This window comes from Lagenorhynchus albirostris, chromosome 20 (genome assembly GCF_949774975.1).
Source record: "Lagenorhynchus albirostris chromosome 20, mLagAlb1.1, whole genome shotgun sequence".
In the NCBI taxonomy this organism is placed as follows: domain Eukaryota; kingdom Metazoa; phylum Chordata; class Mammalia; order Artiodactyla; family Delphinidae; genus Lagenorhynchus; species Lagenorhynchus albirostris.
Genome location: NC_083114.1, coordinates 13,433,492 through 13,459,332, shown reverse-complemented (window position 1 = coordinate 13,459,332; position 25,841 = coordinate 13,433,492). Strand labels below are relative to the sequence as shown.

The following is a 25,841-nucleotide window of genomic DNA, read 5'->3' as shown; positions in this document are numbered from 1 at the left end:
TCTGGATGTGCAGGCTCAGCGGCCATGGCTCATGGGTCCAGCCGCTCCGCGGCATGTAGGATCTTCCCGGACCGGGGCACGAACCCGTGTCCCCTGCATCGGCAGGCTGACTCTCAACCACTGCGCCACCAGGGAAGCCCTGTTTTTGTTTTGTAATTGTTCTTTCACAATAATCTCGTGAACCGGAACACTGTATTTTACAGAAACTGAGACTCCTAGAGCAGGTGGAGGTGGAGCTGTCATTCGAACGCAGGGCTTGACCCCACTCCTGTGTTTCTGGTCTTGCATGACACCACAGCTCCCTGGCTAAGTCCGGAGGGATCATGCCACTCCTCTGGGCTTTGGTTTCCCCGTCTACAGATGAAGGGTGCTCTGTAGCAGCACCCACGATGGTTGTGCGTGAGAAGGAAACAGGTGGCAAGTTCAAGGGTTCAGAGTCCCTCGGGTATGTGTGTGTTGGGGGCAGGGATAGAAGTTATCGTGGGGACCTCGGGGTACAGGGATCTGGGGGAGAGGTGGGGCGGAGAGAAGAGATGGTGACATTTTTGGAGAGCTTAACCCAGGAGCAAGGCTCAAGACTAAGGTGTGAGGGAGTGCCGGGTGAGGAGGGATGAATCGGTGAGAGCAGAGTTTGCACATTTTCTGAGACTTCAGTCCCAAGAAATCCATTCTACCTGCTCAGCAGCAGAGTAAACGAAGTGCCCAACAGCATAAGAGACATGCCCCACCTGGACCAGGGACTAAGAGGGCCGCCATCCCAGAACCTCATCCCATTCCCATCTGGGCAACATCTGTCATCCTCAGACATAGTCTAGTCTGGATAACAGGGCCCTCGTCCTGGAGTCTAGCAAGGGCCCAGGAACGTGTGCCCGTTCCCACCACTATCATGAAGGAGTCACAAGTGTAAAAGCCATGTTTCTAATTATCCCCCAATGCAATAGCCGCAGAACACAGATGGCCATGGCCTGCTAGAAGCCAGAGGGATAGTTCCTGATGGCTCCCAGGGTGAAGTAGGAATGCAGAGCAACTGGAGTGTCCCCCAGTCTCAGGTCATAGGTTGGGCGTTAATAGTCACAGAGCAGGCTCCCTGAGGTGTCTTCTCCTTGGAAACAGGATGTAGCGTCAACGGCGGCTGGAGGCAAATGGTGGGAGTGGGGCTGGGCCGTGTCCACACAGCATCTGGAGAATGCTCTCTGAAGACCCCTGGGCCAGATTCTCCAGAACATCTTGATTCTGACTCTCCTCTCCGCCTGCCCCCACTTCTAGGTCCCAGAGTGGTCTAGACAAAGGGCAGGTTTCTGGCCTGTGATGGCAGGCGAGGGTAGGGGAAGACGACCTGGATGGGGCAAGGACGACCCTGGAAAAGTCTGTGGCCGTAGGTTCTCTACCACCTTCCAGCCCTTCACAAGAGGGCAGGTTGGGGGCATGGAGGCTGACCCACTAGCAGTAGCGAACCTGGGTCCAATCTTCTGCTCAGACCCTGGGACTTCCTGAGTTGGACTCCTTGGGCAGGCGGTGGGGGTGGGGGTGGGGTGTGCTGCTGGCAGAAGGACACACATCAGCCTGCCCACAACCCCTATAGAAGAGCCTGGGCGGAGGGCTCCTCCATCCTGCCTACTTAGTCACCTGCTTCTGCTGAAAGCAGGGATCCCAGATCCTCTGCCCACCCCTCAGGGGGACAGGCGATGAGATGCCAAGACTCCTGGAACCCAGTGCTATGTGGGCCAACCAGTCTCTGCAGCCTGTACAAATGGGAGCATCTCCCCCTCCCAGGCAGCCTAAGGCCCAGGGTGGCGTGACAAAGAATGCAGGCCTGTGCCAGATGGGGCATGTGCCTGGCAGGCCTGCTGGGGCGGGACTGGAAGTGTGTGTGGGGGAAATCAAGAAACGAGACGCGAGCCGGAGGGTCCTTCCCACATCCAGTGGACTGTGTAGATCTTCACTGTTGACAAACTAGCTGGTTTCACTCACACCTCAGCAACAAAAACCTGTATTTAAGGGGCCGATTCCAGAGATCTGGACTGGAGAGAGCAAAGGAGTGTGGCTAGAGGTCCCCCTGGGAGGTGGAGGATACCGCTGCCTCCTCAGGGGGCTGGGCTGGGCCCCCAGCACTCCTGGCAGTGGTAGGCAGAGCTGGCTGCCAGCTCCAGCCTCCGCCCTGGATTCACTCTATCCCGGCTCAGATCTGTGGTTGGGCTTCATCCAGGGGGCCCTCCGCCAAGAAGGAGCGAGGCTGGATCTGCAGGGGTAAAACAAGCAGTGAGCGGAAGGGGCGAGGGCAGGCTGCACTCCGTGCCTTCTGTCTCCCCCGTCGCCCAAAGGCTTCGGCTCCATGGTAGGGGTCGGCTCCTCGGCCCGTGACCTCAGGGAACCGGTGATGGGCTCAAGTCTTCTGGGCTACCCTTCCTCTTACCCACCAGCATCCATTACCTTGAAGGGTGTGCTTATCCCCACCACAGAATGTAGGTTGTTGCTATAGTAAAAAAGGAGAAACTGATCCTCAGTCTCTCGGATGTCACTAATGTCGATGTACACCTGGAGGGAAGGACAGACGGAAGTGGATCAGCTCCATGGCCCCAGGCCCCATTCAGCTCTCAGCGACTAGGTATCCAGCTCTCTGTTCCTTCCAGAAGACAGGGGAGAGGTCAGACAAGCCCCCCTGCTGGAGATGTGGAATACCTATCTCAGGAAAGGGGGCAGGTACCTGGTTCAGCCCATCGCTGAAGGAGACCTGGTTGTCCCTGACCCAGACATACGACACGTAGTCATTAATGTGGCGCAGCCCCACCTGTGGGAGGGGGGATCAGGCAGGTGGTCAGTGGTCTGGGAGGACACGGGACCCATGTCAAGTCCTACGGAGAGGATGGTCTCATTTCTAAGGCTGGCCATCATACCACCTGCCTCTTCCCCTTCACTGCTAGCCCCTCGATGGGCAAGGACCCTTGGGGTGGATGAGGGTAGCTCTGCAGTCTCTGTGCCCAACTCCCATGAGCACTCAGAATAGATAAACCGGTGGGGGGGTGCGACTGATGGGCTCCCTGCCCGCCTGCCACGTCACCTTGTACAGGCCAATCCAGTCCCAGGGGCTGCTGAGGAAGTCTGCGGTCAGGGAGTAGCTGATCAGCATGTCGCTCTCCGCGGTGCACAGGCTCTCGGGCAGCAGGGTGATCAGTGGGGCAGATACCAATGGCTTCAGCTACACACAGGGGCGGGAAGGGGTTGAAGTCCCACAGCATCATTCCCTTCCCTGAGACGAATGTCCTTACTGTGCCCTTGCAACGGTCAGGGTCAGTGGGGAGGGATGGAGGGGCACCCACAGGTGAACTCTACTAGGCTGCCCTTAGAGTATCAGACCTTGGCTGGCCAGCTGGAAAGAAGGGCCAAAGGCTGATCGGGGATGGCTGGCCCTGCCAGGAGGACGAGACTGGGGGCCAGCTGGGTAATCAAGCAGAGAGCCAAGTGCTGAGCAATGTCGGGGTGGGGGAGATCAGGGGCGCCGCTGGCGGGTTGAAGAAAGAAGCCAAGGAGTTGCTCGCAGGCCCTTCACGGTTCCTGACCCAAAGGCCCAAATCCAATTTGGGGGCCTCTGGTGAGAACAGCTATAGGCATGTGAAGGGACACTGTGGTATAAAGACAGACAAACAGTAAGAGGGCAGCCAGCAGCTCAAAGGAGGTGAACACTGCCTTAGTCATGAGATGGCAAGATACAAGGATGGAGGGGGCTCCCTTTGCAACCTGAGCCCGATAGGTGTAGGACAAATGAAAGCAAGTCCTATTTCACATGGTAGGTAATAAGCATAATGGAACTCAGGAGCCCCAGGGGACAGTACTAAGAGGAAATGGAAACCTACTGACAAAGGGTTTGAACACATTTTTGACCGACAGAGCCATCAACAGCTCCTAAGAAGAGCTGGGATACCTGACCCGGGAGGAAAGGCAATCATGTCCTCCCACAGGTCTCCCCTGGGGCATCTGCTGACATGAGAGCCCAGGGCGGGAGGGTCTGGGGATGTGGCCCAGCATGGCTGCTCCTCTGCCGAGTGCTGGGCAGCCCAGAAATTTACCTCCAAGTCAAAGGTGCTGGTGACAGGCTTATGGTCACTGACGCTGTACCGCATGTGGCTGACGTAGCTCCTCAGAAACAGGGTGAAGTGGGGGGCTGACAGCGTCGGGGTGTGGATGGCGGCCTGGGGCTGCCGCTTCAGCCTCCACAGGATGCGGTCGGTCCACGCGGGCTTGCGCTTTTTCTCACTGGGGGTGGGAGGAGAGGAAGAATGGGGAGAGAAGGGGTGGCAGGTGAGCAGGAAGGGACCCACGAGCTTGCTGGATGCCCTAACACCAGGGCCTGTCAGCAGTCACGAGATCACCCTGGGCCAGAGCTGGAGACCAGCATGGCAGCAGGCAGGAGGGTGTCCAATGGAACCAAAAGTATGCTGGCCTTTGTCAGACTTAGCCAAGGGCCCTCAGTAGACTAGAGGGTCACAATCAAATCGTGACTCAGAAACATCCCGTTTAAGCCTTTCTTAGTTCTTGAACAAAAGCAGAAGAACATCAAAGAAGCTGAGGTTTGGAATTTGGAGTGAGACAGACCTGAGCTGGAATTTGGCCTCCCCTATACTAAAGACCCGACCTTAGGGAAGGAAAGGGAAGCATTTAGGGAAGGCTCACTACATGCCGGCAACCAGAACTATTTATTTCACTCTTCACAAGTGGAGAAAATGAGTCTTGGAGGGGAAGTAACTTTCCCAAAGTCACACAGCCACTGAGTGGTAGAGCCAGGACTCAAGGCCAGGCAGCATGACCACAGAGCATGTGCCCTTAATCACCAGGCCAACCCCTCTTAGGCCTCAGCTTCCTCATCTGTAGAAAGGAGATAATAGCAGTTATGTCATAGGGTTGCTGAGATGATTAAATGAGATGAAACACAAAAAATGTTTAGCACCATGCTTCGTACAACATAAACTCTGCATATACTGGCTATCGTGATGCTTTGTTCTTAAGAGTCAAGACCTCCCACCCGTTCTTTACTCACCAGCTTCCCTGACGGGCATAAGAGAGACCATATAGCCTGGTCAGATGATTCGCTGCTTTAAAACCTTTAAGGAGTCTTCACTGCTCCCAAAATAAAGCTCAAGTCTCCAAATGTGGCTTTCAAGGTGCACAGGAGCCTGACACCCCTTGTGCTACCTTATCTCCCTCCTCTGTCCCAGACCCACCTCACCATGGTGAATCTCTCGAGCCTCTGGGCCTCTACTCTTACAGCTTTTGCTATCTATAACTCCCTTTGTCACAGGGAGAGGCCCAGTTCCAGTGCTGTTTTTGTCATAAAGCTGCCACTGACCTCTCTGCTTCCAAAGCATTCTACATAAGTACATCTCCTATTACAGTATATTGTAGTTCACTGTTTCCCAGTCAGCCTGTCAGTTAGCGTGTGAGCTTGGAAGGTAAGGACGGACTCTTGGCGTCTCCTGTGTATCCTCAGCATTAGCACAGAGCCTGTCATGCAGTAGGTACTCAAGAAGTGCTCGTGAAACCCAAAGAATTAAAAAAAAAAAAAACCCAAGCTCATTCTCCTTCCTCAAAAATGCCCACCTAGGGACTTCCCTGGTGGCACAGTGGATAAGAATCCTCCTGCCAATGCAGGGGACACGGGTTCGATCCCTGGTCCACGAAGATCCCACATGCCGCGGAGCAGCTAAGCCCGTGTGCCACAACTACTGAGCCTGTGCTCTAGAGCCCGCGAGCCACAACTACTGAAGCCCGCATGCCTAGAGCCTGTGCTCCGCAACAAGAGAAGCCACCCCAATGAGAAGCCTGTGCACCGCAACGAAGAGTGGCCCCCACTCGCCGCAACCAGAGAAAGCCTGCACGCAGCAACAAAGACCCAATGCAGCCAAAAATAAATAAAATGGTTTAAAAAAGTGAAAAATGTATTGAAAAAAATGCCCATTTATCCCAAAAAAGTCCACTTAATCATTTTTTAAAATAATTTATTTTATTTTTATTTATTTTTAGCTGCATCGGGTCTTCGTTGCTGTGTGTGGGCTTTCTCTAGTTGCGGCAAGCGGGGGCTACTCTTCGTCGCGGTGCGCGGGCTTCTCATTGCGGTGGCTTCTCTTGTTGCGGAGCACAGGCTCTAGGCGCGTGGGCTTCAGTAGTTGTGGCTCACGGGCTCTAGAGCACAGGCTCAGTAGTTGTGGCACACGGGCTTAGTTGCTCCACAGCATGTGGGATCTTCGTGGACCAGAGCTCAAACCCATGTCCCCTGCACTGGCAGGCGGATTCTTAACCACTGCGCCACCAGGGAAGCCCTGCCCACCTAATCTTAACATATACAGTTTCATATGATTATAATCAGTTTGAAATTCTGTTTTTGTCTTCTGCTTTATTCACTTACTATTTTAAACAAACCTTTCTGGTATACTTCCATCACTTCAATAGCAATATGGTTTTCCAGCAATAGAGGCAGAATGGTGCCTCGGTGGTGAACTGACTCTAGTATCAGAGACCAGTTGGGGGAAGGTTTTGCCCCTGTTAATTAAGAGCTATGCCGTTCCAGGTTAGTGAATATGGGGAGTGGTGCCCTTGGAGAGGGCACGGAAGCTCCTTCCCCTTCCCCATACCTTGTCCTACACATCTCTTCCATCTGCCTGCTTCTGAGTTATATCCTTTTACAACAAACCAGTAACTTAGTTTAAAAAAAAACTCTGCCCTTGGGCAAGTGACTTCATCACTCCAAACCTCAGTTTCTTCCACTCTTAAGATGGGGTGATAACAGTGCTTACTTCAAAGAAACATTGTCGAGGGAGTGGTCAAGAAGTGGGAACTGGCTAGACCACCTCTGCTCGGGGCTCCTGGGTTGTTTGAATCCTTCACTCTTCTGAGAAGTGTTCAGGGGATAATCGGAATGTGGTATTCCCATCCCAGAGACAACAGACACTCAATCTCCAAACCAATCTTGGACATTCAGTGCCTAGCAATTCTTAAAACTTGGTAATGAACCACATGAATGTACCACTCTCCCTTTCAAAGCATCCTCCCCGCCTCCACTTCCCTATTATGGTCAAGAGCCCATACTTGCTGTCCCATCAGGATCCTCCCCAAGTCCTGACCACAGCCTGACTCTCCTTCCCCCTCACTACCTCAGCTTGGCTCTGCTTCCTCCTTGGGACTTCAGCCTGTCTCCCTTTCCTCCTTTTCCATGGACTGGTCCACACTCATCACTGCGCACCTGTATTGTTCATTCTTTCAGTGAGCTTTACTGAGCCCTTATTATACGCCAGGCAACTGGGGATCTGCTAAATGGGATTGTCAAAGTCGTTGACGAGCTCGTTTAACAAACAAAAGGAACAAATAAGCAAAATAAATATGTACCAACTAAATATTATACATTTCCCCCAGTTCTCCATTCCTAATAATAACTAAACACGGGGTCCTTCTGTGCATCAGACTGTTCCAATCCTTCCAACACTGGAAGAATGCCACGGGTCACATTTTCCTTCTCCAGGACACTGAAGCTGAGCGAGGTCACCCTATGCAGGTGGGAGCTGGGTGCCTGCCCACGTTGCTGACTAGAGAGTCAGTGCTCCTTCCACTGCACCCGTCTCCTCCAGCTTGCCAGTAGTGGCCGATTCCCACTGTGTGTCACCAGAGCCGGGTCTCACTAATGCTTTTTTTTTTAATAAATTTATTTACTTATTTATTTTATTTTTGGTCATGTTGGGCCTTCATTGCTGCGAGCAGGGGCTACTCTTCGTTGCGGAGCATGGGCTGTAGGCATAGGCGTGCGGGCTTCAGTAGTTGTGGCTCGCGGGCTCTAGAGCACAGGCTCAGTAGTTGTGGCGCACAGGTTTAGTCGCTCCGTGGCACGTGGCATCCTCCTGGACCAGGGCTTGAACCTGTGTCCCCTGCATTGGCAGGCGGATACTTAACCATTGCGCCACCAGGGAAGTCCCATCACTAATGCTTTTTTTGGCTGAATGGTCGTGACTGAGTACAAGAATTATATCTGGAGATTACAGGCACACCTCGTTTCCTTGTGCTTCGCTTTTCTTGTACTGCGCCGATATTGTGATTTTTACAAATTGAACGTTTGTGGCAACACTGCATCGAGCAAGACCATTAGCACAATTTTTCAAACAGCATTTGTTCCCTTCATGTCTCTGAGTCACATTTTGGTAGTTCTTATAATATTTCAAGCTTTTTCCTTATTGTTGTAATTGTTACAGTGATCTGTGATCCTTGATGTTACTATTGCAAAAAAAATTACGACTTGCTGAAGGCTAAGATGATGGTTAGCATTTTTTTACCAATAAAGTATTTTTAAATTAAGGTATGTACATTTTTTTAGACATAATGCTATTGCACACTCAACAGACTACAGTATAGTGTAAACATAACTTTTTTTTTTTAAACATAACTTTTTTATGTATCAGGAAACCAAAACGTTTGTGTGACTCTCTTTATTGTGATATTCGCCTTACTGCAGTGGTCTGGAACCAAACCCGCAATATCTCTCAGGTATGCCTGTAGTATGTCTTTACTTTCTAAAAATTAAAACCAAATAGCTCTGCAGGATTCTCCTGGCTTAAGAGCCTAGAAAACTTGAGCCAGTGTACTGACCCAAAAGTAGTGATGTGTTCCATTTTTGGGTCTGAGAGCACTTTTCCTTTTGGCTCCCTATAGATGGCTTCTAAGTGTCTCGCTGAACTCTGGACTCGAGCCTTGAATAGATTGATCATAACATCCTCTGCTCACTGCGTAGCAGAGAGGTGGACTGGGTTCCTGTCGACTGTAACAAAACCACTGCAATCCCTGACTTTAATAGGATTTCCTGCCCTCAGCCCTTTCACCCTCCCGTGTAATGGAGCTGACCTTGTTTCTCATTACATCTTGGCTCCGGGACACTGCCGAGGCTGGGCAGAGCTCCGTACCATGCCCTGCATGCAGCTCAGTCCCTCTGTGCAGCAGGTCAACTCCACTCGAGATGCCTCTCAGCAGCGCTGCTGACTGATCAGAATGCCTGCGCTCCTTTCTGCCTCCCTGACAATAACTCTCATTGACTCCTCCTGGCTTCAGCTGCCCGCCTCCTTACCATTTGCTTTACCCTCCTTCGGCACTTCCACACAGAGTTCTGGAACCTTCTATGGGCCAACTCCTGGACTTGAGAGTGTTTATTTGGCTCTCTCACTCTGGGTGGGTCCCTCTGCTCCTTAAATACCTTATCTTTTCCTTTTGTCCTCTCAGGCTCCCAGTTTAAACATATGCCAGGCACTACGCTACACACCAGGGACGGTCATAAATCAGATCCAGTCTCTGTGCACTGGGCATTCATAGCACAGCAAGAAAGGCACACTGTGTCTTAAAAGCAACACTGAAAGCATGGTGTGTGCAAGGCTTGCAGGCAGCATAAGGGAAGGAGAGAACTCTCAGTGAAACGGGCAAGGGTCAGGAAAGGCTTTTCAGATGGTTCAGATGATGTCTGAACTGGGCTTTCAGGATGAATAACAGACTGATCAGACAGGAATGTTTCTGTTCACTATGTGGGGCTCGGCCCTGCCCACCGCAGGAGCTCCCAGCTGGGAATATTTCAGTTACGATGTCCCCCCATAAGGCCCCCTGTTCCTGTCCAGACATTCCTTCATTTCCTGGGCTCCAGGCAAGGGGAACTGGATTCACACAGACTCCAGTTCAAATTCCTGCTCCGTCACTTACTGTTACTACCTTACTTAGATCTTCTGAGACACAGTTTCCTTATATGTAAAAAGTCAGTATCAATGGAGCCTACCTAATGAAGATACAGTATGAATGAAGTGAAGTGATGTGGGCAAAGCACTCTGCACAATGCCTGGCCCATGGTCAGCACTCAATAATGTCAGTCACAATGTGGATTATACCTATTATGTGGAAATAATATCTGCCTTCTCCTTAGCAAGGCTTTGCTATCCCAATCCTGCCCTCCTTTCTGCTGCTGCTGGCAAGACTGGCTGTGAACCCAGAGGCACTGTGGGCTAGAGGAAGGCATCGTGGGCAACACAGTCCAGAGAATTGGGTCTGAGCCCCAGCTCCGCCATCGCTAGCTGAGCCACCTGGGTAAGTCCTTGAACATCTCTGAGCCTCTCTAGGCCATCTCAGTAACTTCCAGTCTCCTGCTGGTTTCCCTCCCATAACCAGGGGTGTGGGCACGGGGACACCTGGCCATACGGTCTGTCAGCAGCTCTCTTCCTGCTGGCAAGTGAGGTTTTGAAGTCAACTGGTAGAGGGTCCCAGCCCCCAAGGCCCCAGCCTGTCCCACTGAGGCCTGACAATTTCCACAGTGAGTCCATTGGACCTTCATTTCCAAGGGATGGCTGGGGAGACTGTCGGCTGTGGACCCGGCCAGCAGGCCAGCTGGAGCCTGACCTCCTCCCTTCTTTCTGGCTTATACTGTAGCTCAGGCTGGACCCTGTTTCCAGTATTTGTGCCCTCTTCTTGTGTGCACTGCCCTGGCTGTGACCCCACTCTGTCTTGCTCCACACACCTGAAATGGCTCATGCTCTCCCCCTTGCTTGGTGGGGATATCGTGGCTCTGCCACACGGCTTCCAGCACTGGGCCAGCAGCTCTTCCTCTCACCCCAGGCTGGCTGTGGACATACCTACTCACCTGCTAAATCCCAGAGGCCTGCGCCGCCCTGGAGGCGCCTCCTACCTCCCTCATAAGACAGTGTTGCTAGGGGAATACGTGAAGGAGCTGCTCCAGCTGAAACAAAGAGCCTCATAACATGTAGGGGGTTCTTTTTCTTCAAAGAGATGAGGATCCTTGCCCTACACTGGGCCAGGGACCTCTTGCCAGAGCTACTTTTGCCCCTCTGTCTAAGCCTAAGGTTTTGGTAGTCACTTAGTCCTTTCTCAGCTTCTGAGAAAAGTTTTCAGTAAAACTGCCACCTAAAGACACGAATCTAAAAATAACAATAGGGACTTCCCTGGTGGCGCAGTGGTTAAGAATACGCCTGCCAATGCAGGGCACACGGGTTCGAGCCCTGGTCCGGGAAGATCCCACATACCGCGGAGCAACTAAGCCCGTGCGTTACAACTACTGAGCCTATGCTCTAGAGCCCACGAGCCACAGCTACTGAGCCCACGTGCCACAACTACTGAGCCCGAGCGCCTAGAGCCCGTGCTCCGCAACAAGAGATGCCACCACAATGAGAAGCCCATGCACCGCAACGAAGAGTAGCCCCCCGCTCGCCGCAACTAGAGAAAGCCCGCTTGCAGCAACGAAGACCCAACACAGCCAAAGATAAATAATAAATAAATTTATAAAAAAATAAATGATAAAATAAAATAAAAATAACAACAGCAGTTATCACAGTGCTTACCGGGTGCCAGGTACTGGTCTGGGCACATGCAAGGTCTCATTTAATCTTCAGTCCCATGAAATAGGTATTGTTATCATCCCCGTTTTATAGATGACAAAATTGAGACTTAAATACCGTGTCCAAGGTCATACAGTTGATGAAGGGCAGAGCTGTGCTTCTAACTACCAGATGCATTATCTCTACATTGTTCCCCATTAACTGCTCCCCTGACAACTACTACTTCACCTTCCTAAATAGTACCCGACCCACTCACAGCTGGGGCAGGGCTATGTAATACCAGTAATTGGCTGAGCCAAGCTTTCTGCCCCCCTGTCTGGGTAGGATCAGAAAGTCCTGGGGAGCGGGGACGACAGGGACAACATTCTGGGGCAGGGGTTCCCAGAATGCTGAAGTACAGTCCCTTCAAGTCAGCAATCAACTGTCTTCCCTCCCCTTTGGCTCTACCTGCCCTGACCCCAACCCCTATTCCTACCAGCAGTGTGTCTCCCCTTCCTGCTCTCTCTGCGGACAATCTGGGTCAGCTCCCACGGTCAGCATCTCACGAGGGGGGCGGGTGGTGCCACTCCTGAGAGGTGATGGCTGGATCTATTCCTGCTTCCCCGACACTTCTATTCGGAGGCAGCTCCCACTGCCACTAGGGCCAGCACGATCTGACTTCCCAGGCCCAGATCTGCGACAGGCTGATCCTCTCCTGGTGGAGCCCCCTCACCTGGTGTCATAGTTGCTGGAGTTCTTATCAAACTTGTAGGTGGGCGGGAAGAGCAGGGGGCCCTCCTGGAACTCCCGGAGCAGCGGGTCGTGTCTCTTGGCAATGCTGAGCTGGAGGGAAAGGCACAGTCCCATCTCCCAGCAGTCCTGCCCCAACAGCCTGGCACCACGCTCCAGTCAAGGGCTGGCACATGCCATCGCAGTGGGGCAAGAGTCAAACCCGGCCACTCCACCTCCTCACTGCCCCAGCGGCAGCCTCGGCACCCCAGCCCCCGGCGCCCTCACCCCCGGGAGATCAGCTGGATCCTTTTGCAAACATTACCCCACAGTCCCAGGGGAGGCAGCTGCCTGCCCTTTCCCAGTTCTTGGACTACAGGGACCAGGCTCTAAATTCCATCTCCCTGGCAGCCACCAGCAGACGTGTGTCAGAGGGGAGGCTGGGGTAGCCAGGGTACCCCAAAGGGGTGGTATCTCATCCTCTAGGAGGCAAGCCAGGCTGGGGGTGGGAAAGACAACAGGGACACAAGAGGGCTGGCGATGGTGCAGGGCCACAGCAGGCCGAAGCCCTTCTCGCTCCCTAATCTCATGCACACCCAGTGGCTGCGTCCTCGCTTCTCCAGCTGGAGACCGGGGCGGCCGGACAGGACCGGCTGCCCTACCCGCAGAGGTGAAGCCCTATTAGACCCCACCCTGCCTGGGAACAGGGACTCGGGCGGCCTGGGAAAGCAGAACAGGCACTAGAGAACCTCCCCACATCTCATGTTGACCTCCACCCACCACGGGCTCAGACCACCCTTCGCGGCCCTCCCCTCATCAGATACCTGATCCTTCTCCCACAGGTCACTGTAGCACCGATTTTTTATGGATTCCCGAACAAAGTGCAACCCAAAGTCCTCAATCCGAAAGTTCATGTCTCCAAACCAGAGAATGAGGCTTCAGAAAGAAAGGAAAGCAGGCGGCCTGAAGGTTTGTGACGAGGTCAGAAAAGGCAGGACCACAGGGGTTCTGGCCACTCACTGCAGGGCTGTGGGAGAGCAGAAAGCTCGAGAAGTGGGTGAGAAGATCAGGTGAAGACAAGAGCAGGGCCCAACGGGACTGTTCTCACGGCCCCCACGCCGCCACCATTTAAGCCGAAGAGATGAGCCCCAAGGGGCACGCGGCAAATATGGAGCAGGCTCTAGCCCTCCCTCCTCAACTGAGCACCAGGCAAGGCTGAGAACCAGCCCTTCCGGGGACCTCAGGAACCACGAGGTTCTTGACCTGGGATGTTCGGAAGTGCCCAGAGTTTCCAGGCAGGGCAGAGGGGCCAGGGAAAGGGAAGGTGTTCCAGACCTCAGGGAGGCAAAGCTGCATAGGAGAGCAGATGGGGTGTCAGGAAAGAGGCTGGGAGAGGGTGGGAGATGGGGCGGACTGCCTCTGGCTGGGGAGCAGTGACCGGGCAGAGCGTGCTTGCCTGGGCTGGCCTGGGGGAGAGGGCAGGGGCTGCAGTTCACAACGGCATGCTCACTCGTGGTCCAGGATGTTGGGGACATCCTGTGCCTCAAAATTCTGCATCTCCAGGATCCGGTCAAAGTGCTCCAGCCGCTGGTCATTGTTGGCCACGTGCGGGGGCAGGTGGCAGTTGACGATGCTGACATAGTAGCCGTAAAACTTCAGGAAGATTTTGACACCCCCTTTGTTCCCCTGGTAGGTGGGCAAAAGGGTGGGAAGCCATTCTAGGGGGGACACACCTCTCTTTCCCCATCCTAGACCTGAGGGCAGATGGTCTCACCTCCTGTAGGATCTCCCAGAGTCAGACACTCAGCTCCCAGAGTGGCCTCTCCATCCACAGAGCCCAGCTCATCCACCTGCCATCCTAGGGATGCTAAGCCCCCCTGAGGCGGGAAGGTGGCTATGCAGGGCACTGGCCTGGACAGAGTGCCAAGATTCATTTCTCCCCCTTTTTCATTTGCCCAGCTCTAAAGCCCCCAGCCCTGCCCATCCCAGTGAGACGGCCCCCCAGCTCTTGACTCACACAACAGCTCAGTCCTTACCCAGTACCCGAAGAGGCCAGTGGGGGTGGATTTAGTAGAGAGGATCTGGATAAAGGGCAAATGCTGATACTTGGCAAAGATCAGTAAGAGAAGCCCCTGCATGCGGACACTGGAGACCTGCAGGACAGAGGGGCAATGGTCATTTGTGTCCCTCCAGGCCCTGTGCTGGGTGCTCTAGAGAGCCCTGATCCACATGGATGTCCTGCCCCAGGGGTCTATGGGATCTCTGCAGATGGAGTCTCAGCTACCAAATGATGCATTCTGGAAGCTAAGCAAGTTCCAGTTTCTGCTCCTGGGCTTGGGGGTGGAGGGCAGAGAAGACAAGGTTGCCAGGGACCCACTGCCATCAGGAAGTCACTGACTCCTCGGCCCTGGCCCAGGCACGGCCAGGTGCTCTTCTCCTCAGTGTCCTCCTGAGTTTCCATTGGGTACTGTGCGCCGGGGCTCAAAGAACTTCAAAGATGCTCTATGGGACAGTGGCTAAGGGCCAGATCTGGGTTCAAATCCCAGCTCGGGCTCTTAGTATTTGATACTGGGCGAGTCTCAGCCTATCTTCTCATTAATAAAGCAGGACTCCATCTCAAAGATGCTGGATTAACTGGCAGCTATTATTTTTTTGGTTTAGGGATTCTTGAAAGTAAATGCAGGGAAGAAGCATGAGAGAGCCTTCTAGGGTGCTGAAAATGTTCTGTATCTTGATTTGACCAGTGGTAACATGTTCTGCATATACATATAAAAATCCACCTGGGGACTTCCCTGGTGGTCCAGTGGTTAAGACTCTGAGCTTCCACTGCAGGGGGCACGGGTTCCAACCCTGGTCAAGGAACTAAGATTCCACATGCTGCGTGGCGTGGCCAAAAAAAAAAAAAAGAAAATCCATCAAACTGTAGACTTAATTTCTGTATACATTATAGCTCAGTGGAAAAAAATTAAGAAAATGCTACTGAAAAATAATATAGACTGTGGGCAGTTGGTGTGTACAAAGGCCACGCAGAGGGGATGAGAGTGAGCACAGAGGACGTGTGTTCACAGATTGGGGAGAGTAGCTACCGTCCACTGACACACTGCCTTGCTCATTTAATCTTCTAGCCAACTCTTCAAGGCAGCACCGAAGGACCGAGGCTCAAGGAGACTAAGGAACCAGTAGGACTACCTGGATATTCAAAGGACCAGGACTGCCAAAATCCCTGCTCTCTGTGGCCGTGGAGGTGGGGTGGGAATGGGCCAGTGACCCTCTCTCTCAGCTGCAGGCTGTCTACACCCACCACCCGAGTAGCTATTTCCGGAGCATGAGGTGCAGAGGCCAAGGAGGAAATCCCCGGGTGGGGAGTGTGTACTGGGGCCTTCCAGGAATTATGAAACTTGATCCCACAGGCCAGGAGCTCTGGGACGGTGGAGGAGTCAAAGCAGGGGGAACCCCAAATCCAAGACCGAGGGAGGAAGGTGTGAGAAACTAGGGTTCGGCAGAGGTTGCTACAGATGTGTCCCCTGCCTCACTCTCCATCCCCAGTCTCGGTCTCTCCCCTTCGCATGCAAATATGACAATGGAAGTGGGCGAAGGGCTGGACTAAGAGGGACTGATTCCCAGGGAGCTGATAAAGATTCAGGAAGAGTTTCAAGCTGAATCTGAACCCATAGAGTGGGTTGGGGCGATGGGCTCTACCACAAAGGCACCAGCTCGCTTTGAGAAGCCGCAGGGAAGGGGGCGTGGCGCAGGGAGGATGGAGGTGGGGGTGGGGCTGTGGGGAAAGGCAGGAGGCTCGAGGGGAAGTTCCAGTGGAGGAAATGAAGTAGGAGGAGCTAAGGAAGGGACTAGAGGGAGGTGGCTGGGAGCCTAGGAGCCAGCCAAGGGGGTCAGCCCCAGGCTTCTCAACCCGTCACTGGCAACTTCTGGCTAAGGAATAGGCTGCAGGCAGGGCTCGCCCTCACCTCCACTCTCGGCCTGGGGAAGAAAGGTCATTTGCTTTGGGTGCCAGGCCCTCAGGCTGCTCTCCCAACCTTGGGAGGCCGCATGGATAGAATGAGCTGTGTCCATGCCGCAAGATGAGCTCACTTCCTTGGCTCAATTCCATCCTGCCAATCCCTTGCCAGTTAGCCAAGGTACAAGGAGGCCGCCAGTCTTGGAAAGGGAGTGGGTGGTGAGAGAGAAGCGGTTCTGCCCTCCGAGAAGGTCCAGCTCCAAGTCTGCAGCAAGAGGCCCGAGTGTGATGTGGAGGGAGACAAGTGCTTGGGGGCTGGCATTTTTTAGCCTCAGCAGCAGGACCAAAACCTTGTCTGCCGTCCTCCTGGCTCTGCCCTCCTCGGGAGGACTCACAGCTCTTGCTTCAGCACCCTTAGGCAAACTAGGGTAACAGAATTAATTCTGAAGAAATCCAGTCACCCAGGGAAGGGAAGAAAGGAATTCTGGTATTTCCAGAAAGCATTGCTTCTTGGAGGTATTTTGAGTGGGAGTGTGTTTCATCCCTTGGCTGTGCAGGGCAGAAGGGTGAGATCCAGCAATCTAGAGCCTTCCTGTAGATGCTCCTATGGTCTAAAGATTCCCCAAAGAATACTGGCCCTACAGACTGAGAACCTTTTTCCTCCACACCTGTGTCCCCTCTCCTAACCTCTTCGCCCCTGAGAATTTGAGGTGCATATCCCTTATGATCAGAGGATACCCTCTGATACCAGCAGGCGAGTCGTGGGATACCTGTCAGCCTTAGAGATCATCAATACAGCAATAAAGTACAGAAGCCAAGAACATGGGTTATTAAGTTTGAAAGATCTGGATCTGAACCCCAGATATGCTGTGAAACCTCTGAGTCTTGGTTTTACCTGTATAATACCCATATTTCAAAAGAGTTAAGATTTTTAAATAACGTATATAAAGAGTTTGCTTATAATGCTTAACACCAAGTAAGCACTCGATAGATGGTGGCAGGTATTATGCTCTGAGATTTCAGGCTGGGCCTGAGAGTAGAGATTGGAGGCAGCGGGTATGGGAGGCACTGAGGTGTTACTAAGCCCTGCTGCACCTCCCCAAGGAATTCTCCTAACCTGAAAAATATCAAGGTCTTAAACTAGCCCCTGGGGTTCCAGCTCAGCTCCAGCTACCTCTGAACACACAAGGCAGGCAGGAGCCCCAGGGAGCCACATGCAACTGAGGTTTGGGCCTTTAAATAAAAGGGAAACAGCATGAAAGCTGGAGTGGGAGACCAAAGGACTAGGGATTAGTGATACGAGGTGAGACACATTTCCCAATTGCCCATGAACTTGTAAGTTACCTTGACGAAGCTCAGAGGGGAAAGCACATCCATGAAGAAACTGCTCCATGGGTCTTCAAAGGCAGTGTCAGAAAGGAGGCTCATGATCCCACAGTTCATTTCCTGCAAACTGCCCATCCCAGGTCAGAGGCTTCCCCCTGGCCCGGAGGGCGCTGCCTCTGCCGCAGACATTTAGCACTGCCCTCAGCCGACTTTCCAGCCTTGGGCTCTCATGACCATGGTCTCTCCCTCCCCTGGCTGTTGACTGCCAACCCCTTGCCATTGCTGATCCAGGACAACAGACACTGCCTGGCCCTGATGCAGGCTGAAAGCTCCTGGCCTTCAGACTCCAGAGTGAGGGCGTACAGGTTACAGCGGTTCCCCACAGGGACAACTTGGGACTGGTCAGGCTTACCTGATCTCAGATATAGGGATGCGTGACAGGCCCTGCAGACACCTACCCAATGACATACACGTCCAGATTCAGGTTCAGGTTGTTCAGCTGAAGCAGATCACTGAGGTCTGGAGGGGGTGCTGCAGAGGCCACGTTCCATGTCACGACATGTATGCTGAGAAGGGAAGCCATGGAGGAAGGAGGATGAGCCCTCATCCAGGTAACAGACAGGGGGCTGCGCCTGCTAACGGCTGCACCACAATCCGCTGTAGTCTGAATGGGAAACGTGTGTTTCTGCATCTGGTGGAGGGAATAGGGCCACTGAACTACAAGCCCTTCATCTTCACTTCTGTCCCCGAAGCAGGAAATTCCCACCCTGGATTGGCTCCTCCATGCAGGCGTACAGCTCCCTACACCTGGCAGCACTGGTGCTGCTGACACTAGGAGAGCTGCCAAAGTGGGGCTGAAGGTTTCGGAGTCAGACAAGGGAAGGGGTGTGGATGGGGTGGACTGACAGGAATTTATTAATTCCACCAGCCCTTCATCTATGGCTCAGTAAGCAACTTTCCGCCCCCACTCTTCAATCCACGGGATCCTACAACCACCAGAAAGATTCTGGAGGTTCAGTTTTCACCTTGTGAGAGGCCTTAGTATTGCAAGACGGGAATTTCAAAAATAACAGAGATAACAACACCACATTTCCTTCCTCACTCATCTCTGGAGCACAACCAATTCTGCCAAGCATTTCAGAAGAGCCTAAGAAGATTCTAAATAACAGGTTTCTCAACATCTCTCTCAAGACTCTACCCTCTTTTGGGAAAAGTCATCAGTTGGATAACATCCACCTCAGCTTCACATAAACCCTAGGGAAACAACAGATCTAATCAGCAGCTCAGGGGATGGACAGACTTGCAAATCTCTTCATTTGAATAGTTACAGTAATGCTCCCAGGAAGCCCCCAGATTGTGCTGAGTACAGAACAGGCAGGGGCTACAAACCCTGCAGAGACCAAGAAGAACCACCAAGCCTCAGGTGAGTCCTAGGCACACCGTAAGGAGGACCTGTAACAGTGGAAGATGCAGAACGGGGGCAGAGGGCGGAAGGAAAGGGCAGGATGTCCTTAAACATCTTTTCTCCACCAGACCCTGTTCTTAGAGGTCCATGTTCTAAAGAGCACAAACTGAAGAAATTCTTGGCCAGCTTAAAGCAACTTCCTGCCCTTCCATATGAACATCAACAAAACAATACAATAACCACCTTCCCAGGCACTCAGCCAGAGGTTCCGTGCTTCGTTTGTTTACGGTCTCCCCCTGCTGTCCAACGGAGGATTAAGAGGCAGCTCTTTTACTCTAAGGCTCCTTGTTTTCCCAGGGACCTGCTCTAAGTGGATGGAGAGCCAAAGCCGGGATTTCTTGTTCCCACTTTTAGGTCCCACGATTAGCAGCAAATCCTTGCATCGTGACCGGCACTAAGTTGGTGATTAGCGTTGTTCCTCGTTAAAGAACAAGCATGAGACCAGGCTATTATCACTTCACTAAAGGATCTTATCTAAATCTGATTTTGGGTTTCAGGAGGTCACAACGGGGTCAGGCAGACCCCATGATGTATGTGCTGATCCAAAGTAAGAACAAGGTTTCTACTCTAGAGCTAAGGGGAGAGTGCTTCGTTATGTTTTTAACTTCTAACAGCCCAACACTGCTGCCTCCTCCAGAACCCAACTGGGCCACCTGCTTGGGGCGTCCAAGTGGGCAAGAACTTGGTGGCCTGAGTTTGGAGGGGGCGCGGGGTTCGACCCAACACAGCCCTCTCGATACTGGCCTGGGAGAATGTGGGAGGCCTCAGAACCAGAAGCAGCCCTGTAGGTCTGGCCCCTTCTCTCCCAGTCTGGTTCTGCCCCAGACCCGCAGCCCCGATTGGGTCGGAGGCAGTGATCCCGCCCCGAGCAGGCCGGCCTGCCCGCAGTCGCCTTCCTCACCTGAGCGTCCTGACTCTCAGCTCGGTCTGTGGGTTCATGGCCGCCATCGTCCCCACGCGGTGGCCCGGCCGGCTCGCGTCTCCCCGCCGCAGCCTGTCCTGGCCCAATCTGCCCCCCTCTGGCAGCAGGTGCCGCCGGCCAGCTCCCTCTCCCGATTGTTTTTCTTCCGGACTTAGGCCCTCCGCTTCGGCTTCCGTAAGAGGCGGGGTCTGAGGGCACGGAGGGCTCTGGGTGGCAGGCTCGGGGGGAAGAGGCGGAACTCTTCAAGGAGCGCGAAACGGTGAAAGGCTGAGGGGAAAGGGGCCTAGGGGACGGGGACGTAAGAGAGGCGTGTCATCGTGTCACCAGACCCCGATACAACACTGCCCCGCCCAGGGGCCGGGACGCGCCGTGGCCCAGACACCGCGCAGGCGGCTCCCAGCGTGCCTCGCGCGAGGTCGGCCTGGAGGGGCCGTCTTCCGGCGGAAGCCGCCGCCTCGCCCCGCCCCGGCGCGTCGCGTTTCACTAGCACAGAACGTGAGGTCTCGGCCCTCGGCGTCGTCTCCCTCCAGGTTCCCAACGTCCCGAGGGGCAGAAGGCGAGGGGAGGCGGCGCAGCCACCCACTGTCCGGCCTGTAATCCAGTCTCTTTCCCAACTACAGGTAATCTCTCTCCTCTTGGTCAGTGAGCGCCTCCATTCTCCACTCTCACGTTCAAGTGTTTTCCGCTCTTCAAACTCATGCAAGCTATTACACATTGGACGTTTGGGGGCTCCTGGACTCAGAAGGCTATACATCAGTGAACGAAAAATAAGTCACTGCCTCTATTTACGACCAAACATGAAATGAAGATTATTTATTGTGCCAAAGACTAACTATAATTTCCTTCAATCACTGGTTCTTAATTTTTTTGGGGGGGCGGGGGCAGGACAGTGCATGGGATTCCTTTGAAGAACTGATGAGAGCCATGACTCTCCCCAGAAAAATGCACAACTTTACAAACAAGCTTCATGAGGTTTACAGACTCGGAAGCCAGGGTTAAGAACAACCTTAAATAAATGTTTTCCTTGGTAGGATGGGTAAAAGAGGGGGATGTGGAGAGGAGGGAAGACAAAAACAAAAAGGAAATACTGCCAGCAGAAGATGGCCAAATTACTTTCAGAAATGTGATATTTGCATAAGTAAAATGATAAGGGGATTGTTTTAGTTTACAGAAATCAACATGCAACAATTTTCAGAGATATCCTGTATCTTTCTAATCCTTCCCTGGTAAAACTGGGGAGATCAGCAAGAGTTTGAGGATACCTAAGTTGTAAAATGGACATAAGGACATCACCAATAAGCTGGACTCCAGAAAGCTCTGTCTAGGATTTTATTAGACTGCTTTTTCCCCCAATATAACCCATATTGGAAGATTGAGACAAAAAGGCACAAACTCACATTAAATAAACAAGGTAATCTAATCAGTTCTACAAAGTGTATTTTGTAAAAGAAGTAGCACTAGGAACCAACCAAAATATGTCAGGGAGTCCCAGCAGGGACTGTAAGAGAATTTGGGAAGATATACACATGTCCACAATACTGACCCTGTCCCCAACCTCTCTCCATGAGAAGGCCAGAGCCCAGCACCCCTCCTATAGAGGCACTGCTGCTTCCAACTGGGACAGCGGCCCTGAAAGCAGCTGGTCTGAAGGGGCGTGGCACATCCTAAGGTACTACCCCAGGAGCTGAGCCTTGCATCATAAGCCCCTCAGTGCTAGTCAGTTTGGGGGGTGGGTAAGGAGGGAAGGGGGATACTTAAAAGAAGCCAACACTGCTGCCCAGCAGCGACACTATCCATGGGGACGGAACAGACCAGGCACGTCCCTTCTTATGTTGATGTGGGCTGGAGCCCCAAATCCAGCTGACCTCAGGAAACACCAGTTCAGCTCTTGTGGAAGCTGAACTGGGGCAACAGGTGGAGGTGGGAGGAGCCAGAGAAAAGGCCGACAAGGAGCGAGCCCCGCCCCTAGAATTGGAGTGATATGTGTGGATCTCAGAGAAGAGCTGAAGGGAGGAGACTGACAACTGCTGACCCTCAAACCACATAAACAATAGTCTGCCTAGAATATCACCGTTTGTTTCTCCCAGGCTAACCCACATCTGGACTTAACTTAGTTGATGAATGTTAAGAAGGGAAAAAGCTTTAAGCACAAATATAATTAGAGCTAATACAGAGCTTGTAGGAAAACATTTATATTTTTCTCCAGTAGGAATGTCTATTCAACTTTCCCAGTCAAATAAATGCTACCAGCAGTTGGGATGCTAATAACCAACTGAATTGCCCCAGATCCACTACTGTAGACCCCACAAGGTGAGGAGACTGTGACAGGATATCTCCCGGCCCCAGAGGTGGCCTCAGTGAAGGTGGGAGCTAACCACGCTGAGTCTGTCCACCCTTACCCCAGGAGGGCCACAGGAAAGCAGCCATCAGGAAGTCACAGGTTTCATCCTGTGTAACACTCCCTTATTGCACTTAGAAATGAGTAAGGCAAAACAAACTGACAAAAACCTAAGGACATATCATCCCATCCTACTTCTCACTCCCCAAACAGAGATTTGGTCTCGCATTAGCAGTTGCACCCAGGCTAGCATGGGCTTGAGTCACTGCACACTCGGCCAACAAACTTCACAAGGTTTGGGAAATGTCAGGTGACACCACAGCTATCTCAGATTCTCCCACTGGGAAGGCATACTCGGGCTCTGCCAAGTCACAGGGAGCCGTGAAGCACTCGGCAGCTTCTGCTCCCCGGAGCCTGGACTTTCTCACCAGCCAGCTTTGGGAGAGCTCCGTACTATGATCGCTACTTGCTTTTGATTGTCCAGGGCAGAACTCAGCATGGGGGCAGGACAAGCTGAGTTCTTGATCCCCAAATTCCTTTCCAGCAACTGGAGACGTGGGGGAACATGTTCTGGGAAGAAGCTTTTTGCATGCTTGTTTTGTGCAGCATGAAAAGATCAAGACCCATTGCGTCCTGACCAGCCTCAGACAGAGGACAGGAATCTAAGAAAGCACAGAGAAAAGGGGATTATTGCTGAGTGGCAGCACCAGCCCAAAAGGAAAGAGGAGCGTGGACATACAGAGCTCCTCGGGGGGCAGACTAGTAGGTAGGTATGGGGCAGACTCAATTCTAAGGGCCACACGGGACAGTTCCCTCCAGGTAGAGTTGACCCGGGCACATTACGGGCTCTGCGGAGATACACAGTGGGCAACAGGAGGGCCAAGAAACCATAGGTATTTCTAAGACTAGTGACCAGAGATGCAATGCCTGGGGCAGGGGTTATTTGTATTTGTTTAATTTTCAAAACAGGCTGGCTGGGCCTTGGGTACTTCCATGGTGCCTAGAGCACTCTAACGGTGGGTTACTGGGAGCAGAGGTCAGAGTTATGAAGCCACATTGCTGTTCTGTGGAACTGGAAGGGAAAAGAATATGTATTTCTAACTCATCCCTTCTCCCCAGGTGAGCACTCAAAATTGCAAAGATCTGCCCAGGAAGCAAAATACCTCAAGTTTATCCCAAGGTTGAAAACTAACAAAGTAAATCATTTAAAATCACCACATCACAAAAGGCAGCTATTTTGAAAGACTAAAAATGTCACTTAGAAATAAAGGGGGCGGGGGCACACAGAAATGGGTCAAGAACACAATGGTTGGAGAGGGAGGAGCTGTAAATACAGCCACCTACACGCCACATATCTCAGAGGGGCAGGCTTCCGCACACACGGGCTTCGTAATACCAGACAGTCTATTTGTTCACAATGTTAAAGGGCATCTAGAATTAACTACAGTAAGGGATCAAAGTTGCCTGAAGAATGGGCACAGAAAGGCTGTGTCCGAAGATGGCCTGTCACTCAGGAGGGTGGAGCTGCTGGGCCTTCCTGTTGACCACTGTCTTGCAAAACTAGAAGAGAAATACAATTATTAAGGAAGCAACAAAGGAAAATAGAAACGCACTGTAAATCATTCATGGGGGAATTGCAAAAGGAGGAAGGATGCCAGGCGGTGTAGTGAGGGGCTGTGGCGGGGAGAGGAAACTAAGGTCCAAGCAGTGATGAGAAGCTGGCATCTCCTCAATCCACTTTATCCTACCGTTTTATCTCCCAGAAGTTCTCCTCAAGCACACAGGGCAGGGAGAGCGTGCAGTGGTTTGCTTCACTGCTGGTGAAAGCCCAGGCCTCCTTAGCACTGTAGTGCTAGAGGACAACTGGGCTTTATTTGATAACATAATTTTCCCTCAGAGCCTGATGGGAGCAGGACCAGGCTTCTCATTCCATGCCTAATCCCCTCTGAGCTGCTGGAATAACAGCAAGTGTGGAGGTGTGCAGGACACTGGGTGCTAATACAATGTAGGGTCTTGGGAAGGAGTGACCACGTGAAACAAGAGACATCCCATCCTGGTCCTATGACCTGGGCAGAAACACTCTCCAAGTATCTGAAAGATGCTGCCTCTGAACTACTTTGTCTGGGATCAGAGGGTATAGAGAGAAAGGAAATGAAGCACCAGACCCAACAAGGACCACTAGGAAAAGCTGTCCGGACGGCAAATTTTCCAAGGGAGAGGTAGGGAACAGCTCTGGCACGGGTACAGGGAGCACCCAGAATGCCAGCTTCAACTTGAAATGGCTCAAGTTACGAGAGGAAGAGTAATTAGGTGCAGATAAGCTTTGATTCTCATCCACTGCCCCCACCCCAGCCACACTTCCCACCACCCTGTCCTTGTCTCTGAGTGGTTCTTTGTACAATCACACAGATCCCTAAAATGTCTTAACAGTCATAACCTCTTTTTCCGAAGCCTGAGAGCTATTAAACATCGCGATCATCATTAATACTAGAGGGCAGGACGAGGAAAGAAGCAGGCTTTCTGCCTCCAGAGTGAGCTGCTGAGCCTTGAGGACCCAAACCGATTCTGGCGTCTATGTCATGCTCAGTGAGAAATGAGGTACATACAGTGCAGAAGGGGGAGGAGTGGCTTTAGTCATCCGCTGTCATTCCTTTCACTGGGTCCTTCTGTCTCATCTGGAACAGAAAAAACAGGAAAAATTGAAGGCTTTTGCTGTTGATGGAACTCTACAACAAATACATGCCTCCTCAATCCTGCCAGTGGATAGGGTAGAGCATTTGTTTTGTGCACAAAGCCCATCAGAAGAACAGAATTCTGTGTACACACAGCCAAAGTCATACTATTTATAGCTCTGTCATTGGTCCCACCATCCATGATTTCCATTTCTCTCCCCTGCATCCCATTGTTGGGGTTTAGTTCTTAAGCTCCTCTCTTTCTTTCATTCATTCAACAAATATTTATGAAGCATTTTTTTTTGTGCAAGGAACTGCTCCAGGCCTGAACCAGCCTGAATTCAGCCGTGAACCAAAACAGACCAAGTCTCTCCTCAAGGAGCTTACACTCTGGGACAAGGTGGGGGGAGAACGAACAAACTATGCCGGGTGGGGCTGTGGGCTGCTGGGACGGAGAGACTGTGGGAAAGTGCTATTTTATGAGCAGGCTGTGGAGGGCCTCTCTGATAAGTGACATTTGAGTAAAGACCAGAAGGAAGTGAGGGGGGAAATCCCGTGGGCTCCCTGGGGGGTGGGGGGCAGGGAGCATTCCAGGTGGAGGGAAGAGCAATTCCCTCTCCTGAGCTCTGCCTAGAGGCTTTGCCTAGTCAGCCAGGTGGGCAGAGTTTGGCACCAGAGTTCGGCATCAGAACACAGGGATCGAGAATGCAGGGAGTGGATCTCAGCTTGGCAGAAGTGCGAGGCTGCTGGAAAACAGGGTGGGATCCTCTCTGGAAGCACTGAGTGGTCCCTGCCCTGGCACCTTCCAAGCAGCAGAGGACACAACTTCTTGTTGGGGATACTGTGGTGGCCATCTCTCTCAAATCCTTTCCAACTTAAAAATTCTGTTCTAATTGCAGGATGTCTATAACATGTATATTTTAACTTCCCATTAGATATGTCTTCGTTATCTGTGAGTTTTCTGCTCAACTTTCTTTACTCATTCAACAGCTTTTAAGCACATAGAGCATAAGCGCTGGAATAAAACTGCCTGGATCATATTCTGGCTCCATCACTAAATTGTGTGACCTTGAACAAATGACTTCACTGCTAAGCCTCAAT

The 25,841-nt window shown here is 52.3% G+C and overlaps 2 protein-coding genes across 8 annotated transcripts in view; both read right to left on the bottom strand.

Moving 5' to 3' along the window:
- Positions 1–1,974: 1,974 nt before the first annotated feature.
- Positions 1,975–20,284, bottom strand: INPP5K (inositol polyphosphate-5-phosphatase K). Of its 7 annotated transcripts, none has more exons than XM_060134645.1 (12): positions 19,697–20,137; positions 17,802–18,022; positions 17,362–17,470; positions 14,099–14,215; positions 13,573–13,748; positions 12,887–12,998; positions 12,067–12,176; positions 4,065–4,251; positions 3,059–3,196; positions 2,705–2,788; positions 2,431–2,535; positions 1,975–2,239 (listed from the first exon to the last, which is right to left on the bottom strand). In XM_060134645.1, the coding sequence occupies exons 2-12, from the start codon at positions 17,948–17,950 to the stop codon at positions 2,180–2,182; spliced, it is 1,347 nt and encodes a 448-aa protein (XP_059990628.1). In that variant the 5' UTR covers positions 17,951–18,022; positions 19,697–20,137; the 3' UTR covers positions 1,975–2,179. The 7 variants fall into 7 exon arrangements, with proteins under 7 accessions (XP_059990628.1, XP_059990627.1, XP_059990629.1 ...); XM_060134644.1 differs by having other exon boundaries at positions 17,802–17,909; positions 19,710–20,137; XM_060134646.1 differs by lacking the exon at positions 2,705–2,788 and having other exon boundaries at positions 17,802–17,909; positions 19,710–20,206.
- A 761-nt stretch (positions 20,285–21,045) lies between these two features.
- PITPNA (phosphatidylinositol transfer protein alpha) overlaps positions 21,046–25,841 on the bottom strand; it is a 41,089-nt gene continuing 36,293 nt past the window's right edge. Inside the window, exons 11-12 of the mRNA XM_060134650.1 lie at positions 24,675–24,743; positions 21,046–23,628 (exon numbers count right to left, since the gene is read on the bottom strand). Of these exons, the coding sequence (XP_059990633.1) occupies positions 24,699–24,743 (45 nt within the window). The 3' untranslated portion in view covers positions 21,046–23,628; positions 24,675–24,698. The remainder of the gene's footprint in view (positions 23,629–24,674; positions 24,744–25,841) is intronic.